General features: G+C 41.4%; 1 protein-coding gene across 1 annotated transcript in view; it reads right to left on the bottom strand.

Annotated features, from left to right (window-relative positions):
• Positions 1-20,000, bottom strand: part of LOC136877835 (neuroligin-4, X-linked-like) — an 857,291-nt gene that overhangs the window by 404,778 nt on the left and 432,513 nt on the right. Inside the window, exon 4 of the mRNA XM_067152034.2 lies at positions 17,851-18,200. Coding sequence (XP_067008135.2) covers positions 17,851-18,200 — 350 coding nt within the window. The remainder of the gene's footprint in view (positions 1-17,850; positions 18,201-20,000) is intronic.

The raw sequence follows: 20,000 nt of genomic DNA, 5'->3' as shown, positions 1-20,000 counted from the left end.
GTATTTCCGCCTTCCAGTTTGATGTTAGACATATCAGAGGTACCGAAAATGTTGTTGCTGATGGACTCAGCCGTATGTTTCATAACGACGTAGAGACCCACGAACCGGTCGACAGTTCATCACCTTCCGAGTCCATACTATCTGGTGTTAATGCCATCTTAACAGATGCTCCCATGCTTTTTAGGGATATTGAGAAATACCAACGTGAAGATCCGACGCTGGCTCCGATAATGGAAACCCTTTCTTCTGGGGAACATGCTGTCCCTTATGTTCTGAGGAATGGTGTTCTATGTTGCCCTTCGAGGCATGATAAGTTGATGAAAGTTGTTGTTCCAGCGGTTCTTGTACCTATGATCTTCAAATACTATCATGAGACCCCATTGGGGGGGCATCTTGGAATCTTTAAAACTCGTGAAAAGATTCGTGAACTGTTCATATGGAAAGGTATGGACGGTGAAATTCGGGAACTTGTAAAAGCTTGTAAATCTTGTTTGATCAGTAAACCCACCATGTCCACTAAAGTAGGCCTTTTGTCTTCTCATCAAGCGTCGCGCCCCATGGAACGCCTGTATATTGATTATGTAGGACCCTTCCCCCAGTCGAAGGGAAATGCCAACAAATTCATCTTTGTATGTGTAGATGGTTTTACCAGATTTTCTTGGTTATTTCCGACTAAGCTGGCTACCGCTCAGTCCACCATTACTTGCCTAAATTCTATTTTCGCTTCTTTTGGTCCGTGCCAATACATTGTATCTGATAATGCTAAGGCTTTTACATCTAATTTATTTCGTAAATTCTGTTTTGACTTGTCCATCTCTCATGTAACTACTTCCGCTTATTACCCTCAACCATCTCTGGCTGAACGGGTTAACCGCAATCTCAGGTCCGCACTTATTGCCTATCATCATGAAGATCATTCTAGGTGGGACACGTCCCTGCATTGGTTAGCTTTTGCTTTGAATTCGGCGGTCCATGAATCACACAAATTTACTCCAGCTTCTTTAATGTTCAAGTTTGTTCCCAACTCGCCGCTCTCTAACCTCTGGTCTCTGAATGACATTCTGCCCGAGACAATAGATCCGCACAACATGAAAGATCTTTGGAAGAAGGCTAAAGCCAATCTTAAAGTGTCTCATGAAAAGGTTAGGGAAAGGTATGATCGTGGACGGAGACCCACCACTTTGAAGGTAGGTGACCAGGTTATGGTCAAAAATTTTGTTCCCGCGGGCAAGCTTGCCCCCAGATTTCATGGGCCTTGTATCATTCTCGATTTTCTTACGCCGGTTACCTTATTGCTAAGTAATCCAGCCACCGAGAGGATATTTAGGGTTCACCTGTCCCAGGTGAAACCGGTGTAATTTCTGTGTTAACTTGCTTCATATTATTTTGAAAGGATATGAAGGTTATATTTTTTTGAGTTTCACCTTTAAGGCATTCTGCCCCTTCTGTAATATTTTGGTTTTAGATGTAAGCCTTGTGTAAAACCTGCCCCGACCCGTTAAACTGCCATCCTGTTCTTGCCACGGCCATTACCACGCTCCCGTCTCCTGCTCCACCTTACACTGTGGCTTCATAATAGTAAATGCCATGGATATCTACACGCCGCTGGCCCCTCAACCTCTCCACAAGCCTGTACCCTCAAAGAAGATGATAGTCCAACACAATTCTGCCGCCTAGCTTTAATGTTCCAGCGCCCCCGCAGCCGCGCAGCGCTGTGCAGCGACTGGGGAGGGGGATGGGCCCCCTCCTCTCCAGCGAGGACGACATGTGCACGGCGAGCCGGAGCTCTCCTCCCGGCCAAGGCTGATGTGCGGCGCACGACCTGCTACATGCCCGCAGCCTGTATCTGTTCACCGCGGGCGCGGCGTACTTCAACACCTCTGCTCCCCTCATAGTGCGGGCGAGCGGTATCTCAGGGTACTTGAGGGGTCCGAGCGGCCTCCGTTGGACGCAAGCTGCAACGGCCGGTCTGGCCATCCGACTCAATCTACATCAACTACATGGACAGTCACCATAAGTAATGATTACACTTGGGAATTCAACACCATATTTGGTGGACATTGCCAAATTTTTCATCACCTTCAAGTATTAAAAGTTTATCTTCAGAAATTCAAATTCTAAAAACAGAAAGACTTTACTTCACCTGCAACAACAAATTGTGAAACTGAATCACACAACATTCTGAAAATCTTGTAATCTATTTTCATATTCACTTTATAACTTGGAACTTGTTTCAAACTGATTTCATGTGTCACCCCTGGAGGAACTTTTGGGGGGGGAGGTCTGTACCGGGCGGTACACCTCTACTCTGTTTATTTAAAAGTTGCGCCAGTTGAAACTCCTCTTCTGGAGGAAGTCTGAACTTTATCTACACTATTAATCTACTAATTTCTCAGAAGATGTCACTACCTGGAAATTTTTTGAGTTTGTGAACTGTGTCATTTTTGATGTGTTTTTGTTTCGCTTGAAGTAAGAAGTGTGAACTTTCTCTTCTAGAGGACACTACTGAAGATCAACAATAGTGCGACCTAGTGCGGAGTCAAAGAACTATTTTGTTTGAGAAATTTTTATTTCAAGAGTTTGTTCTTGGTTAAATTTCTTTCTGTCATTGTTTAAGTTGGCTGTATACCCCTCTTTTTCCCCTTATTTTGGATCTAGCCAATCCCGAATTTCTTTAATTAATTTTCCACCAATAATGTGTTTCTTCTTCCTCTATGTAGGGGTTTCTTTTCCCTAGCCAATAAAATTTTTGTGGGAGGGTGTTTTCTTTCCCCTAACGCCTAGAATCTTCCGTGAGAGGATATAAACTGCTGATTTTGGGGTCTCCGGGCCACTTCTGTTCCATCTTTCAGTGTATTAAGTACATAGCAGGAGGCGGGGAGCGCCTCTTTCCTCGGCGGCGGTCAACAATAAGGTAATGGCCGATTAATAAATTCTTTCTTTTCTTGCTCAGCAGTTTAACTTTCGGGGCGGGTTCTAAGCGTTCAACCATGTAACCTTTTCCTAAAATGTAAAAACAACTGGTATCTATTCTATTTTAAAACGACATATCGGGATAGAGAGTGCTTAACCCTCTCGAGCTCCCACTCACATCGTCTTAAGGTGAACTTATTTTCTCAACCAATTCTTCCGTAATGTAATGTAAATTGCTATTAAGTCACCTCTGTAGTATGGGATTAGCCCTTGTAATAACGGCCTAGTGCCAAAGTAGGTTTTAAAAAATCAAAGTGTATCAGGAGTGCGGTTAGCCTCCTCTCAAATTGTTATTTTAGAGATCATGTAATCAACTTTCTTTTTCATTCAATAGACCTCAGTAGGTTGGGTATTTTACCCCTGTGAATACGTCCTTAGAGGACAGCTTGAAGGTAGAGTTTGGTGTGGCCTTTGAGAGGCTTAAATTTTAAGAGCGGATCGCTCTTTTGAAAATGGAGTGTCATATGCCTCGTGGAGGCTTTTCTGTGTAATTCGGAGCCAGGGGCTCCTAGGGATGAATGGGGTTTTCTGCCCCTCTGTTAAAACTTGTGTTTGTGGTAAAACTGAGCTGATCGCTGAAGTCAGGGCGTGAAGCCCAAAACCTGTAAATATTGTAACTCCCCCTTGTTTTGCTACATTGTACCTGCCATGTCTGTTATTGCTTTGTTTTTGAAAAGAAAATATAACCTTGTTAAATTTTAAATTAATTTTACATGCACCATAATTTCGTAGCTTGAAACCCATTCACACCCGCACCTTCTTTTACGCATAACTACCGCTAAAACACGGTAACAATAATAATAATAAAAATCACCATCATCATCATCATCATCACAATGTGGCCTCAGCTACCACCATTCAGCTGGCGCCATTTAGGCGGCTTGCGTGTCAATTTCAACGTCCTCTGATACTCTCCGGATGGCGTGGAAATTATTCTCGGTTGGACGATCTAAATTGAACTTTTATAACTTTTTTTCGGAAAAACACCAAACGTGTCTTCAGAGATGTCAGCCCACTCGAAGTCGTGGGTTGTGGGCTGAGACAATGTACGTCATAAAGTAGAACTGGACTGACCCCACTCCAAGATCCCGAGATGGCCTGTGGAATGGTGTTTGAGAGGAGCGATATGCACTGCTCGTCAAACGATATACCATCTTTGAAAACTAAAGATGCAAGACATTATGACGTAGTGTTCAGATTCGTTGTTACTGTTCAACAAGCTCGCCCACACGAAAAGTCTGCACTGGGTGGATGTACAGTAAATAAAAATACAGCACTCGTACCAACTGTGACAACTAAGCCAGAGCCCTCATGAACGCCGCAAGCGAGATTTTCTTACTGTTGTTAATTTCCTAGGGTAAAATAGAGATAATTATGTGTTGTGTGATTATTCCAGCACTATTCTGAAATTTCCTACTAGAAAAATAATTGTCTACGTTTTTACATCTTAACATTTTTTATCTGCTAAACTAAAGAATAATCCTGAATTGGGGTCTAGATTGTCCGAAGTAATGAAAGTTCGTATTAAACAAGACAACTTATGAAATGAGCTAAAGTATATATACAAACATTCTGATGAGTAAAAACAACGAGTGAAGTACAGTGTTATAAATTTAAGGAATATAAAGGTTATTTGTTATACAAAATATAATCATCATCATCATCATCATCTGTTTACCCTCCAGATTCGGACTCAGCGAGGGATCCCACCTCTACCGCCTCAAGGGCAGTGTCCTGGAGCTTCAGACTCTTGGTCGGGGGATAAAACTGGGGAGAATGACCAGTACCTCGCCTAGGCGGCCTCACCTGCTATGCTGAACAGGGGCCTTGCGGGGGATGGGGAAGATTGGAAGGGATAGACAAGGAAGAGGAAAGGAAGCGGCCGTGGCCTTAAGTTAGGTACCATCCCGGCATTTGCCTGGAAGAGAAGTGGGAAACCACGGAAAATCACTCCCAGGATGGCTGAGGTGGGAATCGAACCCACCTCTACTCAGTTGACCTCCCGAGGCTGAGTGGACCCCGTTCCAGCTCTCGTACCACTTTTCAAATTTCGTGGCAGGGCCGGGAATCGAACCCGGACCTCCGGGTGTGGCAGCTAATCACGCTAACCACTACACCACAGAGGCGGACATACAAAATATAATACAATACAATATTCGGCCCTACAATAAACAGAATAACTAATGCGGTACAGAATTAGCAGGTGGCAATCAAGGCACACCTTCACTGACCACACTTGACACGCTTACTGGTTTGAAGAAACTGCTGAAATTTTGCTGTCTTCCTTTGACATTAATTTCTTTAAAAATTAACTCACGCAGATGGAAAAAATCCAAAGAAAAGCAGCTCGATTTGTTCTGGGTGATTTCCGACAAAAAAGTAGCGTTACAAAAATGTTGCAAAGTTTGGGCTGGGAAGACATGGCAGAAAGGAGACGAGCTACTCGACTAAGTGATATGTTCCGAGCTGTCAGTCGAGAGATGGTGTAGACAGACATTAGTAGACGAATACATTTGAGTGGTGTTCTTAAAAGTAGGAAAGATCACAATATGAAGATACATTTGGAGTTCGAGAGACAAATTGGGGCAAACAGTCGTTTATAGGAATATGAATTGGAATAACTTACCAAGGGAGATGTTCATTATATTTCCAATTTCTTTGAAATTACTTAAGAAAAGGCTAAGAAAACAACAGATAGGGAATCTGCCACCTGAGCGACTGTCCTAAATTCAGATCAGCAGTGACTGATTAACTGATGCCTCAAATGTTCGTTATATGCAGGTATGTTTTCATCGTTGTTATATTCGACGAATTTATTGACGATGTTTAGACGGTCTTTAATTTCCCTAACTTTTCGCTTAGGGTCCAACACGCAACCGGCATATTCATCATGTAACCCGTGCGCGCCTAATCTTACAACAACGCTCTAATGTACCTTGTTAACTCACTACCCGATATCGGTATATTCACACCCTTCGCATCCTGCAAACACAAAATTAAAAGATTCCTTTGAAGTCCTCTCCAGGTTTCCATTGTCTTCCGCCCTTCCAACCCACGACTTTGCCAAGTCTGTAACCGACACTTGCCATTCTTGTACATTAGCATTGTTGTTAGTTTTCTGTTGATACTTAATATACTTAATTTTTTAAAAAGAAGACGGAATATATGACGTCAGATCCACAAGCAATCGGAACCACTGAGATAGACGGTGAGGACTCGCCGCGAGTGACAAGATTGGAATACCTTGGTTCTATGACCACTGATGATGGCTGAGTTGTCGAAGAGGACAGTGCAAGCATATCCGCAGCCTGGATGAAATGGAAAACAATAACGGGCAGCACTTGCGACCGGAGGATGAAAGATAATCTCAAATCAAAAATCTATCGTACTGTCATCTGACCTGTTGCACTGTATGGTGGCGAATGTTGGCCGACTACGACAGAGACAGAGCGTCGAGTGGGGTTCATGGAGACTAAGATGCTGGCGTCACTAGACTGGATCGCATCTACCACCCTTACGGAGAGATTTAGCGTTATACGGATTCAAGGAAAAATGCGCGAGAGTCGTCTACCATGGTTTGGACATGGACTAAGGGCAGACGCCAACACTATCGCGAAGTCAAAAGTCGCCGGTAGGAGACGAAAAGGACGATGTGCCGATACTCTTCACAAAGATATGAAGAACGTCACTCTCCATCCTGACATGGCCCAAGACAAAAGTAAAGTAAAGTAAAGTAAAGTAAAGTAAAGTAAAGTAAAGTAAAGTAAAGTAAAGTAAAGTAAAGTAAAGTAAAGTAAAGTAAAGTAAAGTAAAAAATAAATAAATAAATAAATAAATAAATAAATAAATAAATAAATAAATAAATAAATAAATAAACAAGCAAACAAGCAAACAAACAAACAAGCAAATAAATAAATAAATAAATAAATAAATAAATAAATAAATACCACTTTCTTCATCCTGGTCATATTGATCAGTTTCAGAGCTTTCTGCAGCGATCTCCTACTCCGCGTAGTTTACAACTTTGCGCTCGTAACTGAGCTGTATACTGTAATTGCATCTATTGTATTAATATTAAACGGATGTCCGAACTAATGAGGTTCCACTGTATTAGAATTTAGAGTAAGGTATATTAGTGTAAAACTCAACATGGGAAGAATAACGCGGACAACTTGTATCTGTCAAATTTATCTATGTTTTTCCGGAATTGTTCTTCAAATAAAGAATGAATAAGAATATATAGTGTGGTGGTAGCAACCACTTATAGTACCGGTAATATATATTTCTGCCAACCCATAAATACTGTTGTATTTTATGAACCTTTATTGCTCTCGCAAACTCTATGATAAGAAGTCAATAACCAATATATTCCATTTATGACATAGGATGAATATTTCTACTCAGTATATGAATAGCGGATGGGAAGAGAAATTTAACTTCATCAGATTTTCGAGAAAATATATTATGCCATAAATTAGGCTTGTACAGTGTTTCCTCACGGAGTTCTGAGGCTGTTAGTTTGCAGAATTTGACTATCTTTGTATCAAGTTTCTCTAGGATAAAATCTATAACTCAGTCTTAAAGCAATGTCCTTTTATTCCTAGATACTAGAGAGAAGTCCAATTCGAAAATCCTATTATGTTTACATAATTAAGGAAAGAAGTCACGGCGTGAGTTGGTCATGCGGTTAGGGTAGCGCAACCGTGAGATTATATTTGATGATTTTCCGGGGTTTCACATTTTTACACTAGGCAAATACGTAATGAAGGCAATGCCAGCCCTTTCGTATCCTCGCGTCGTCGAAATCATTCGATGGGTTAAAACTAGTAGCAAAATCCCCTAGCTGGCTCAATGGCCTTACTAACGGTCTCGGTTTGCGAAGACAATTGTCGCCTAGCCTGATGGCCTAAACACCAAGTCGCTTCGTTATACGATGCCTATAATAAGCATGAAGATGACGGAAACACGAATCTAACTGCGTGCATTAATCAAGTCTCACGCATTGTTCATAATTAACCTGTACATTGTTGAATATGTTCCTGAACGGAAGATGCTGGCAAGACTCAAAATTCACTGAATCTTTCCTCCTAATTCGGGAAAATTCCTAGGTGGAACCTCTCATAAAAATGCTTCATTTCAGCATGTCCTGCATGCAGACCGCGAAATCCGCAGAGAGGGGAAGGTACGGAAAATTAAGCAACCTCCGAATTGTTGTTTTTGATAAAGGGAAAGTGACCCCTTCGGGGTTTCGGCTGTAGCTCCATCTTGCAGGATCCACTGTCGTTGCAATGACAGGTTTCTGGTGACACTCAGTACTATTTGATTTTCTGACATGTCTGTAATTTCAGTACTTGAATACCACGTAGTCACCGATTTCATTTCTAGTAAATCACTTAGCGTTTTCAGTTCCCGCCGTTCTCTAAAGGAAACAGAGCTTCAACGGAACATGTCCATCTGGTCGTACTGACTTCGCCTCCTGCTTTTCTTCCTTCCAATTCTTCACCAGGTTTGTCCAGTTCTCCTTCCCCTTCTTTTTATCTACGGGTTCTACCAATGACTCTCTCTCTATGGATTTATCTCCCTTCCTCACCATATAACCAAACTATAGTACTTCGCCTTCCAGCGGACTAAGCAATTAATTGTGTATAGCTATAAGCCTATAAACATTTATATTCACATAAATAGTTATAGGCTTACAGCTATACACAATTCATTGCTTAGTGCAGTGATGACGGCAGAGAGGTAACAGAGGGCAAAGATGAAGAAATACATGAATAAACAGAAAAGATCACCTATTGGATCATCATCACCATCATCATCATGCCATTATACTCTTTGCTGAGAAACGTCACCTAATTTTTTACATCCTTAATATTGCGTCCAGGATAAAATACCGCATATAGAACGGTCTTCAGTTCTTTCTTAGGTGGAGGGATGGACTTTCCCTTCCTTCTTTGCCTGATTTAACCATCCACTCGCTGTTCGTCCTTAAGGCCTTTTACTTTACAGTGTTAAGTAACAATTTCTAAATTTTGCCCCCTCCCCCCCACACGCGCGCGCGTACGCTGTAGATGGTTAAAGCAGGGATCTGCTGGGACAGTGACGAGGGAATTCGGGAAAAATTTCCTGGAGCACAAGTGCCAACGCGTTACGGCATTAAAACAATTGTGAATAAATTCAAAGCTATGGCCAAACATAACACGAGTTAAACGACTGACTCTCTTGCAGACATGTTACGACCGCACTACTATGTATTACCTTCTGCCGCATTCTTCTGCTTGCTCGCCCAGCTGTTCACTAACTGGCCTGCTATCTCACACTGCTGCTTCCTTGTTGTGACGTCACACCTACGTATTTTTCATCGAGTAACTTCTCGAATATGTTCTCCACCTATATAAGCAAGCTATTCCTTACTCTCGGCGGTCAGACATTCAGTTGGAAAACAACTCGAGTGGAGAGAGCGGAACTGTTCTCCAACGGCTGGTCCGTTGCGACGTTTTACCTACTTTTATTTGTGAATTGCTGCATTGATTTATCAACAGACTGGGTGAGCAAAAGTTACAACCTTTTTATATCTTTCGCTCTCAACATCAAGATTTGAACTTTGAATGTTAAATTATTTGGGGTTTCGTGGTTTCAATTCTACCTAAGTCCTTCAGACTGGAACCTTTTATCAACCTCATACGCCAGAATCAACTGTGCTTGGACAAGTGAGAGTAGTGTTGCCACACCTTGAACTTTTCACTGACCCGAGTGATCGTTTACATTGCCAACGTGATAGCGTCTAAGCAGCCTGGAAGGACCCCCCCTCTTCATTCCTTTTTTTTTCCTTCTTCCCTCCTTACTCCGCTTTCTTTTTTTTTCCTTTTGTTCCTTTCGGATATTGAGTACTAAAAATTCTTGTCATCCGATGCGCTATAACCTTCCTGCCCTCCTTTGGGTGCAAAATCGAGATTGTAAGGGTGGCCTTAAATCATTGTTTATATAAAGATTTAGTGGCTTTGTTTCTTAATTAAAGTGTTTGTGTACTTATATAGGTGTTGATTATAGTTTTCCCTGTCGAACCTTGCTCTTGGGCTTTTCTTGAAAGTCACAATAATTGATCCCAAGAAATCTTAATAATTATTACTCTTGATTGTGTCTTGGTTGTCAAACGGGCTGAGCCCTTATCAAAAGTTTGTAATTCCCCCTCTTTGCTTGTTGTACCCTGCTTATTCTAGTCATTTGAAGTTTAAAATACAACTTGTTTTAAAACCATTCTCGTCTTCTTACATTTGGTCAGTTGTGCGTTCTCTCTCATTCTTTACCTTTCCCTTTTCCTTTCTTCTTTTTAAAACAAAAAAAAAATTGTACTTACCACGGACACCCCTCTCGGGTAGCCCGCCGTGGCGTCCACTGGCTCTGCTGATTGGTGAATGATAAAATCTGATATACTAGGTTTCACCCAACGAGGCATTGACCGCAAGTCTTTCCGTGGTCCGACAAGTCACCACCAGTGAAATAACTTTGGTTTACCTTGAGCGTTGTGGTGTCCCAATGATTATCTTTTGACGATCTTTGTTGTTGTGGGTCGACCATCTCATTTTCTATGCTAAGGTTTCCGTTCCTTTTGCCACTGGTATGAATACAATATTTATTGGTACCCCACATTGACCTATCACGCCACAGACATGATGTGGGCTTTTGGGCTTATGCCACGTCATGAATACCTTAGGGACTCTCCGTATTTCGTCAATAAGTTGTCAACCATAACCCTTCAACCCAATGCACTTCTAGTCAGTTTTGTTGTGGAGTCTCTGCTCACTAAAGTGCCGAATGACTCAGTCATGTCTCTCATTGAGCATCTGTTCCCTGAGGACATTACTAAACTATTTCACCACTGCATGACTTTGAGGTATTTCTTGTGGGGTGGGTAATTTTTACGAACAGGTGGATGAGGTGGCTATGGGAAGTCCGCTCTCTCCGGTAGTGACTAATTTCTTTATGGAGCACTTTGAGAAGCAGGCTATTGTTTCGGCGTCCGTCAAACGTATGATTTGGTGGAGGTATATTGATGACACACTTGTGGTATGGATAGAAGGCCATGAAACACTTATTGTACTTTAAAACTTTCAATTAATTCACTATGGAGTTGGAGTAGGGCGGATGCCTTCCTTTCTTGGATGTTCTAGTAAGAAAGAAACAGGACGGCTCCTTAGGATATACCGTCAAACGTAAGTCTACTCAAACAAATCGCTACCTCTATGCATATTCTCACCACCATTCAGCACAAAAGCAGGGTATCCTGACGACACTCGCCACGAGAGCGACACAAATGTGTGAGCCATAAAATGTCCAGGAGGAGATGGACACACAAAGTCACGTTTAAGGGTAATGGTTACAACGATGTAAAGATTAGTAGAGCCCAGCATCCCAGAGCGACAAATAATCAAAGCTAACAGAAAGAAGAAGTGAAAGGAGCTGCCTACCTGCCGTACATTCACAACACCACAGTCCGAATTGGCAGGGTCCTCGGCAAGCACCGTGTTTGTCACCGTCACTCACAGTTTGGCTAAAAGCAAGAACAAATTGTCCCCACTATTACACCCTGGAGAGTACAAAATTCCCTGTATTTGCGGCTAGGAATACATTGGCCAAACATGCCTGTCCATTGGGACTCGCATCAAGAAACAGCAAAGAAATATCCGTCTCATCCAGCCAGACAAGTCAGCGATAGCTGAGCTCGCTCTATGTCGTGTCATGATGTGTTTCAAGACGATCGAGCTTTTACCCACACTAAACACTACAGGTTTAGGATCACTCGGGAAGCTCTGTAAATACGTAAGAATCGTTAAAATTGGCTATTAATACGTGTTTGCCAGCCATTAAGGATTACGTAGGTAGTTCTCTTCCCTGTCCTGTCTATATTATTTCGTTTCGGGTTTTCCAAATTCGTACGTTCGTAATCACCAGTAGGTTAATTCCAAGCTATGTGCTGTGTGTTAACTGTCATACTTTCATAACGTGTATACACCGGCTATGACCCCATCTCTCACACCTTCTCACATCATCATTCCCTGGTTTAACATACTTTTTTCCATTCTTCAGCTCTGTTCTATTCTATCCTGGTGTCATTCGTTGCATTTTTTTAGTTTCTATTTATTTCTGATATCACATTTGTCCCTTACTCGTCTGAAGTCTTCACACAAGGTGTGATAGAACATTTTGATTGGAGCTTAATGTTGTCGTCAGCTCCCGCTTGGAGCGCTATGCCAGCATACTGCGAGCCATCTGGTGACGAACGAGCGTACCACTACAGCTCCAACGGTAAAGCATTCTCAAATTCAACCCCTCATTATTGGAGAAGTATTCCTCGTAAACAGTCGAGATTTTCTTCTGAAGACTCAAAATACATTTCACTGCGAAACGTAAAGAGTTTCACCTTGTTTTCTTGACACGACATAAACCCAAAAGCCCACATCATGTCTACAAGTACCGCCGTGAAAGCATCAATGTTTAAATGTTAACAAAAGTGACTGTCTTATCTGACATTCAGCATATTTGTTAAGGACTTGAGCGACCCCGCGAAAATCGAGTGTCCTACGTAATTTTTCCTTTAGAAACACATTTCTCTTTTAGGATCCATAATGCCTTATCCTTTGTTCAGTTTAGGAGAGCGAGTTGTATTAGTCATGATTATCATTCATGCTTGTGACTTAGCTAACCGCAATACTTTTCCCATTATGTTTCATCATAGTCTGATATAAACAATGAACAGAAAGCTCATTTCTCTTGGTGCCAATGTATAGAATGTTCCAACTGAGGCAACGGAGAGAGAGAGAGAGAGAGAGAGAGAGAGAGAGAGAGAGAGAGAGAGAGAGAGAGAGAGAGACCAATAGAGATCACAAAACGTACCTAACTCAATTACTCCTGCCTCGTATTACACTTAAACATAAAGCTATCCTAAACGAATACAAAACCGGGCGAGTTGGCTGTGCGGTTAGAGGCGCTCAGCTGTAAGCTTGCATTCTGGAGATATTGGATTCCAACATCACTGAAGATGGTTTTCCATGGTTTCCCATTTTCACACCAGGTAAATGGTAGGGCTGTACCTTATTGAAGGCCACGACCGTTTCCTTTCCACTTCTAGGCCTTTCCTTTCCCATCATCGTCGCCTTAAGACCCATTTGTTTTGGTGCGACATACAGCAAATTGTGAAATAAAAAGTAAAACTAATTTACTTAACTCAATATTACTGATATGGTGACATATTCCTTTTCATAATACCCGAATAATTTGTATACAGAGTGGCTTAGCTAAGCTTTTCACCTCTGACTAACTGAAAATAGCGGATTTCCTCGAGGTGAATGGTCTTCGCCTGAATGATTGTACAACATCTGACCCAATATTTAATAATCACCGAGGCAGCCAAAAAGGAGTTGCTTACTATTAATGGCTTTAATCGAACGTTCCAGCACAGTCCACTGTCACAACTCCCACCGCTCCCCTGCCAAGTGAGCTATTGCGGGGCTCGACATGCAACGGGCAGTTTCCAGCCTATACAATACCTGCTCCTGGTCTGTTTGTGCACCTCCTGTCGTAAGGTACATTTTTTTCGTATCTGTGCTCACTTTACGGGTTCATTCGGGGTTTTAGCCCGTAATCAAACATCTCTTTATATTATATTATCACGGTTTAAGAGGAGGTACCGCTGTATTTCAGAATTTTGTGATAAACGCGACAGTAGGCGTACAACTAAATCGCAAGGGGTTAGGGAACGACTCGGCAGAAGCAGTCTCTGGCGCATGACACTCATCATGTCTTCCCTGTTGACATCAGACGTGACCGTCGACTATTCAGTACCTACACCTTACTACATTAGTTCTGTAAAAGACAATGGAGGATACGTTGTACAACGTTTCTTAGAAGACAATGATACACATATCTTGGGTCAGAATTTACATTCAGAAGTCGGTATAAAGCAAATTACAAAATTCTCACATTTTCAAGTCCCACATAACTTTATGCCCAATGTTGGAAGGACAAATACTGCGATACTATCATATTCGGCTCAAGAAGAACATTCCAATGGTACCACACATGAGAGGTAGGAAATGCTATTTAGACGGTCAAATGACCATTTATTTCAAAATAGATTCCAACTTAAAAACTAGAGCCCAACGCTTGTGGTGTTATTATTTTGGAATTTTAAAAAAAAATATGCAAAATTGATGCGTCAAATGCTCTATCCTTAAATATTTAGCCACTTTCTGATGACTTTTGGTTTCAGGGTTTTCAATCGCAAATTACACCAAATATCTCAAAGTCCTCTCCACCCCACGCAGTTGACTGAGACCTACTGAGAGCCATATTGTTTCTTATTTCCCCCTTTACTATCAAACGGTAGATCTACCTCTCCGATTAGATCTCAAGTTCCGGAGCTGGAAGTCTGAATGTGAGTAAATGATTTCGTCCCTCTACGGTTCCAACATATGTGGTCTAATTTTACACGCGTTGGCACGTCAAAATTTTGTATTACAAGTGTTCAGGTGAAGTACGAGGAATTAACGATGTGAATCAACGAATGAGAAACGGGTGTAGTGATTTTTGCCGGTAACATATCGCTGAAATGTCAGATACTAGTTCGTCTCTAACTTTCATTGCAATTTTGAGTACTATGTGCCAAGGTTGACCAGTATATCCGCAACAGAAATAAGTGAATAAGCTTGGAAAGTAATACCAGTTCCAGAGTCTTCAATCTTACTTTTGTTTACAGTCTTCTTAAGCTCTCTAGGGAAAATGTGTCGAGTTAACGCACATCGCCACCAGACGCTCACGGACAGGTATTCTAATACTTGAACAGTATGGCGTTTTGTTCTGAAATAAAATGACTTCTTATAGAGTGCATTATATTTAATATAGTTCGTGTCTACGTCTACGTCCATCGAGTTTGCCTCTAACAGGCAGGTTAAGTGTTCGATTTGCGTCAGTTTAGAGACTTTAACCGGGATCTGAGGTCTGGTTCGAGGTCCAGGAAGATAATTAGGAAAGTGAGATAGGCCTTAGAATAGTGACAGGGAGGATTCGTCTTATGGCGACGATTGGATAGTAAAGTGCTAGGAGTGAGAAGGAAGTGGCCGTGCCCTAAATTAAGTTATTGCAGCCCCAGCATTTACCTGGTGTGAACATGGGAAACCACCGAAAATAATTCTCAGGGCTGTTGGCAGTGGAGTTCGAGCCCACTATCTCCCGAATACAACCTCACAGCTGCGCCAACTCATAATCTGCAGGCCTTCCGGTTTAACAGTGTCCCTTTGTATATCAAGACCTAACATTGCTGCTATACCACGGGATTTGATATGGTTCTTACCGATAATAATTATAGTCATTCAAGTGATTTGTCAGTCACCATTTGTAGAGTACGACATAGTTAGTAATAAATGCGTCCATTCGAGGATAGCTGTCTCTTTAGAAGAATCTTGAAGAAATGAATCAATAAATAATAGACAATGTAATTAATAAACAATGTAAATTAAAATTCGTGTGTTGAGGCATATCATGGCAGCTGCTTTTCCTCGCATTTTCAGGATGTAACTATACAATAGTTATATGTCCTGGAAATCATGACACTCGTAGTACATGCATACAGCACGAGATGGACCAGTAGCACGCTCAGGGCGATGGGACTGCAGTAGTAAGTCAGTCTCCGTGCAGAATGGATGTGACGAGGCAAGAACAGCGTAGGCTCAGTCCGGTGGTATTTGTAGATTCTCAAATACTTCAGCCTCGTGTCGTTAGATTTACTGGCACGTAAAACAACTCCTGCGGGACTAAATTCTGGCGTCTCGGCGTCTCCGAAAACCTTCAAAAGTAGATAGTGGGACGTAAAAACAATAACGTTCTTCCTATTAGTAATAAATAATGGCCTTACACTGACTACCTATTGTTATCTCTGTCCCTTCTGCTGCAGCTCGCCTCGCTAGATGACATTAGTCACTGCTGAAGGAATGATAGAGATACAGTTTATGCAATTATACGACGGCTACAACAGCCAGTAATTAAATAAAAAGTTTCCCTTGTAACACAATTGTAATATAACCATTCTCTCCAGTTGGTTTCGGATTTCATGACGGAAACTCTGACTGAAAAATTACAAACGCGACAGGTAAAAAGGGCGGAGGGCAGGAACAAATTGGCAGAGCCGGGAGGCTACATGCACAGTAATAGAAAGAGACATAGCGTCATGGCGATGTACGAGGTGAAGGCAACGACAGAGAGAAGGCGAGATTCTTGCCCGATATGATTTAACACTTAGTTCCGAAAAGTTAATTTAAATACATTTTATGACAGAGGTTATTTTTAAGGGAACATAAAAATTAGAGCTTGCTCATCTGCAATTATTTAACTTGATTTTCTCAAGAACTTTCCATTCGATTCTATCGAAATTTGACAAAATAATAAAAAACAATCCGGCACAGCTTTCCTGTTAAATATCACTGACCAACAGTAAACCGTTCAGTTTAAATGCAGTACAGCAGTTTTCAAAATACCACATTAATAACCCGATTTAGGTGCTTTTTTCAGAATGTATTTCATTAAGCAAATTTCATACGCCATATATTAATATGTACATAATATCATCCTACCACATTTATTGATTTGGAACAAAACATAAATAAAACGTGATATTTAATAGTATTGCATTTTCTCCAAGCATTTAAAATAGAAGCACTTACAGGCTTTAGTCTTTCACCTTTGTTGTCCATAGTTTACATGGATCATCTGCTGAAAGGTATTAGGTGGCAAGGAGGGATTCAGTTAGGCAGAAATGTAATAAGCAGTTTGGCCTCTGCTGATGACTTCGTCTTAATGGCAAAATTGTGCCAAAAGCCTGCAATCTAATATTTTGGCAACTGATGACAGTTACAATGAGTATGGTATGAATATTAGCCTACCCAAGACTAACTTAATGTCAATAGGTAAGAAATAGAAGAGAATTGAATGTCAGATTGGTGATACAAAGCTGGAACAGGTAGATAATGTCAAGTATTTACGGTGTGTGTTACCCCAGGATGGTATTATTGTAAGTGAGATTGAATGCAGTTGTAGTAAAGCTAATGCAGTGAGCTCGCAGTTGCGATCAACACTATTCTGTGAGATGGAAGTCAGTTCCTGGACGAACCTATCTTCACATCGGTCTGCTTTCAGACCAACTTTATGTTACAGCAACAAAAGCTGGGTGGACTCAGGATATCTTATTCATAAGATAGAAGAAACAGACATGAAAGTAGCGAGAATGATTTCTGGTACAAAAAGGTGGGAACAATGGCAGGAGAGTACTCGGAATGAGGAGATAAGGGCTAGGAATGAACTCGATGGATGAAGCTGTCGGTTAGACTCAGCTTGCAACGATCTAAAGATAAGAGATATAGAGCCAAATGAGGCCAAAGAACTAGTTAAAAGAGGATTGTGGCGGCGATTAGTAATTCACAGAGGCTTGCAGACTGAACGCTGAAAGGCATAATGGGCTGTATGTATGTATGTATGTATGTATGAAGTATTTTCAACTAAATCAATTCGTTTTGGTGCAGAAAATATAAAATGTAAATTAGTACCTTCCATTAAAATCGCGTTTTCAAGAATACTTTGGGAGATGAAAGTACCTTTTGTTTGTAAAACATCAATTTTAGGGGAAAAAGAACATTTATGGCCATTTACTCTGTAGCAGCTGACTTTACACAAAACTGTACAAATGAATCAAAAGGAAACTATTTCCTAGTTTGGGAAGTGTTCTTGTACACGTCGAGAAACTGCAAAATGAAATGTTGGCCTATTTCTGACGTCTGAGTTCCCGTACAGTTTGGATCTCATTTATGGAGGTCGACTTTTGGTACACACCTCGAAGCCATACTGAATGTCCGCTGCGTTGAAGTCGAGGTAGCTCTCGGTGGTGGTGGCCCCGAGCATGAGTTCGCACGTTATGAAGGCGTCTGTGGCATGTTCCATGGCAAGTGAAGGTTCGGTGCCTGGCACGGACGGGCCGAAGCGAGGGAGGAAGCGTGGGGGGTCGATCCGCACATCCAACAGCGCAGACAGAGGCTTGGTACGCAGGCATGGCGCTATGTCGTCCATCGACATGTGACATCCCATTTGTTGAGCAACAGTGCTGCGCAGGTTGTCTGGCTGCTGTACCATCGCCCAGGGGCTGAGCGCCGACCCGCTCAGCAGCACCACTCGGTGGAACAAACCTGCAACAACAAGAAAGACCTTTATGTTGTGTGGGGAAAGACAATGAGGTTATGAAACTCAGTGTAGCAGAGAAGTTTTAGCCGCCGATCTGTTGCAAATACGACACAAGTGCTCTGCGACACTACCCCTGGATTAAAAGAAAATCATTGGATCTGCACCACTACTCGCTGGCATCGACCTAAGTAAGAAGGGAACATTCAACTGAATTTCACTGATCGCTGGCACCAGCCTGCATTTGAAGAAAACCATCAACTAGCTGGCAAACTATTCACTGGAAGTGCTGTATAAACTCAATGATATTCAAGAGCACTTGTAGAAGAATAGGAAGAATTGGAAGAAGTGATTCAAAAGAAGAAATGAAACAATCGAAAAGATAGAGTGTTTGTCTGATCCAGCGAACAGACCAATGGATATGACATTAGAAGAGGGAGATAAAGTATACAAGGATGAGAAAGACTATTCTATACTTGAGGGAGAAGTAGATCTTACCTTTAAAAGGATGAAAAAGGGAAAGGCATGTGGAGTTGATGATTTGCCAGTGGAAATGTTAAAAGCTTTAGGAAATAAGGGTATAAAAATAGTAACACCAATATGTAACAGAATATACGAGACAGGAGAGTAGCCTGATGACTTCCTCACTGCAATTATGGTACCTAACGCAAGGAAGAGTAACGCAGTTAAATATGAAACTGTAAGTCTCGTTTCCAATAGGCTTACAGCAAAAGTATTACCCTGACACCGTACAATAACTTAGATGAATTAATTATGGAAGAGCAGTGTGGATTTAGGAAAGGAAAAGGGACAAGAGATGCTACTGGGTTATTAAGAACCATTGTAGACAGACATACTGAAAAAGGAAGATTGTTGTTTGTGGTTTTTATTGATCTTGAAAAAGTACAATGGGAGAAATCAGTCGACATTCTAAGGAAAAAAAACAGTAGATTGGGAAGAAGGAAGACTTACAGAGAATATTTACATAAATCAAACAGTTTGGGTAAGAGTGAAACAGAATTTGTCGGAAGAAATCAAAATTGATAAAGGGGTTAGACAAGGTTGTTGTCTTTTTACCAACCTTGTTTAATATATAGGATGGGGAAATTATTTGAAGTTGTTATCAAGGTACGCCAGGTGTTAATGTGGGAGGAGAGAAAATGAAATGCATCATATTTGCTAACGACACGGTGGTTCTAGCAGAAACTGAGAAAATCATGAATATCATGCTGGAAAATTTGAGCTGATCGTGTGAAATGAACTGAAAGAACAGTAAGGCAATGATTATGAGTAAGAAGAAGGATGTAACAGCAAACAGAGTTCTCTCAGGTGATGAAATAGAACAAGTATCTGCACTCAGGAAGCACAAACAGAAGTGATCTATATTGTTTGGATGATGTGAAGAGCAGGGCCGCAAGGCAAAGGAAGCATACATGAAGCAAAGGGTACTGGTGAGTGGGCCACTGAATATGGACCTTAACAAGGGGTTAGTGAAGTGCTTTGTATGGAGCGTTGCTCTTTATGGGTCTGAGACTTAGACTTTGAGAAGGAGGAAGAAAGAAGACTGAAAAATTTTGATATGTGGGTTTGGAGAAAAATGGAGAAGATCAGCTGGTAAGAAAAAATAAGGAGTGAAGTACTGGAAAGAGTAGTTGAAGACAGGACGACAGTGCTGGAAACCATCCAAAAGACAAAGAAGAATTGGTTAGGTCACTGTTTACGAAGAAAATGTTTATTAACGCAGGAAGTGGGAGGAAAAGTTGCAGGGAGAAAGTTGAGAGGAAGAAAGAGTTATCAGGAAGATACTG

The sequence above is a fragment of the Anabrus simplex genome, chromosome 7 (genome assembly GCF_040414725.1).
Source record: "Anabrus simplex isolate iqAnaSimp1 chromosome 7, ASM4041472v1, whole genome shotgun sequence".
Lineage (NCBI taxonomy): Eukaryota > Metazoa > Arthropoda > Insecta > Orthoptera > Tettigoniidae > Anabrus > Anabrus simplex.
Note: the sequence above shows the minus strand (reverse complement) of the source record. Positions and strands in the feature narration are given on the sequence as shown.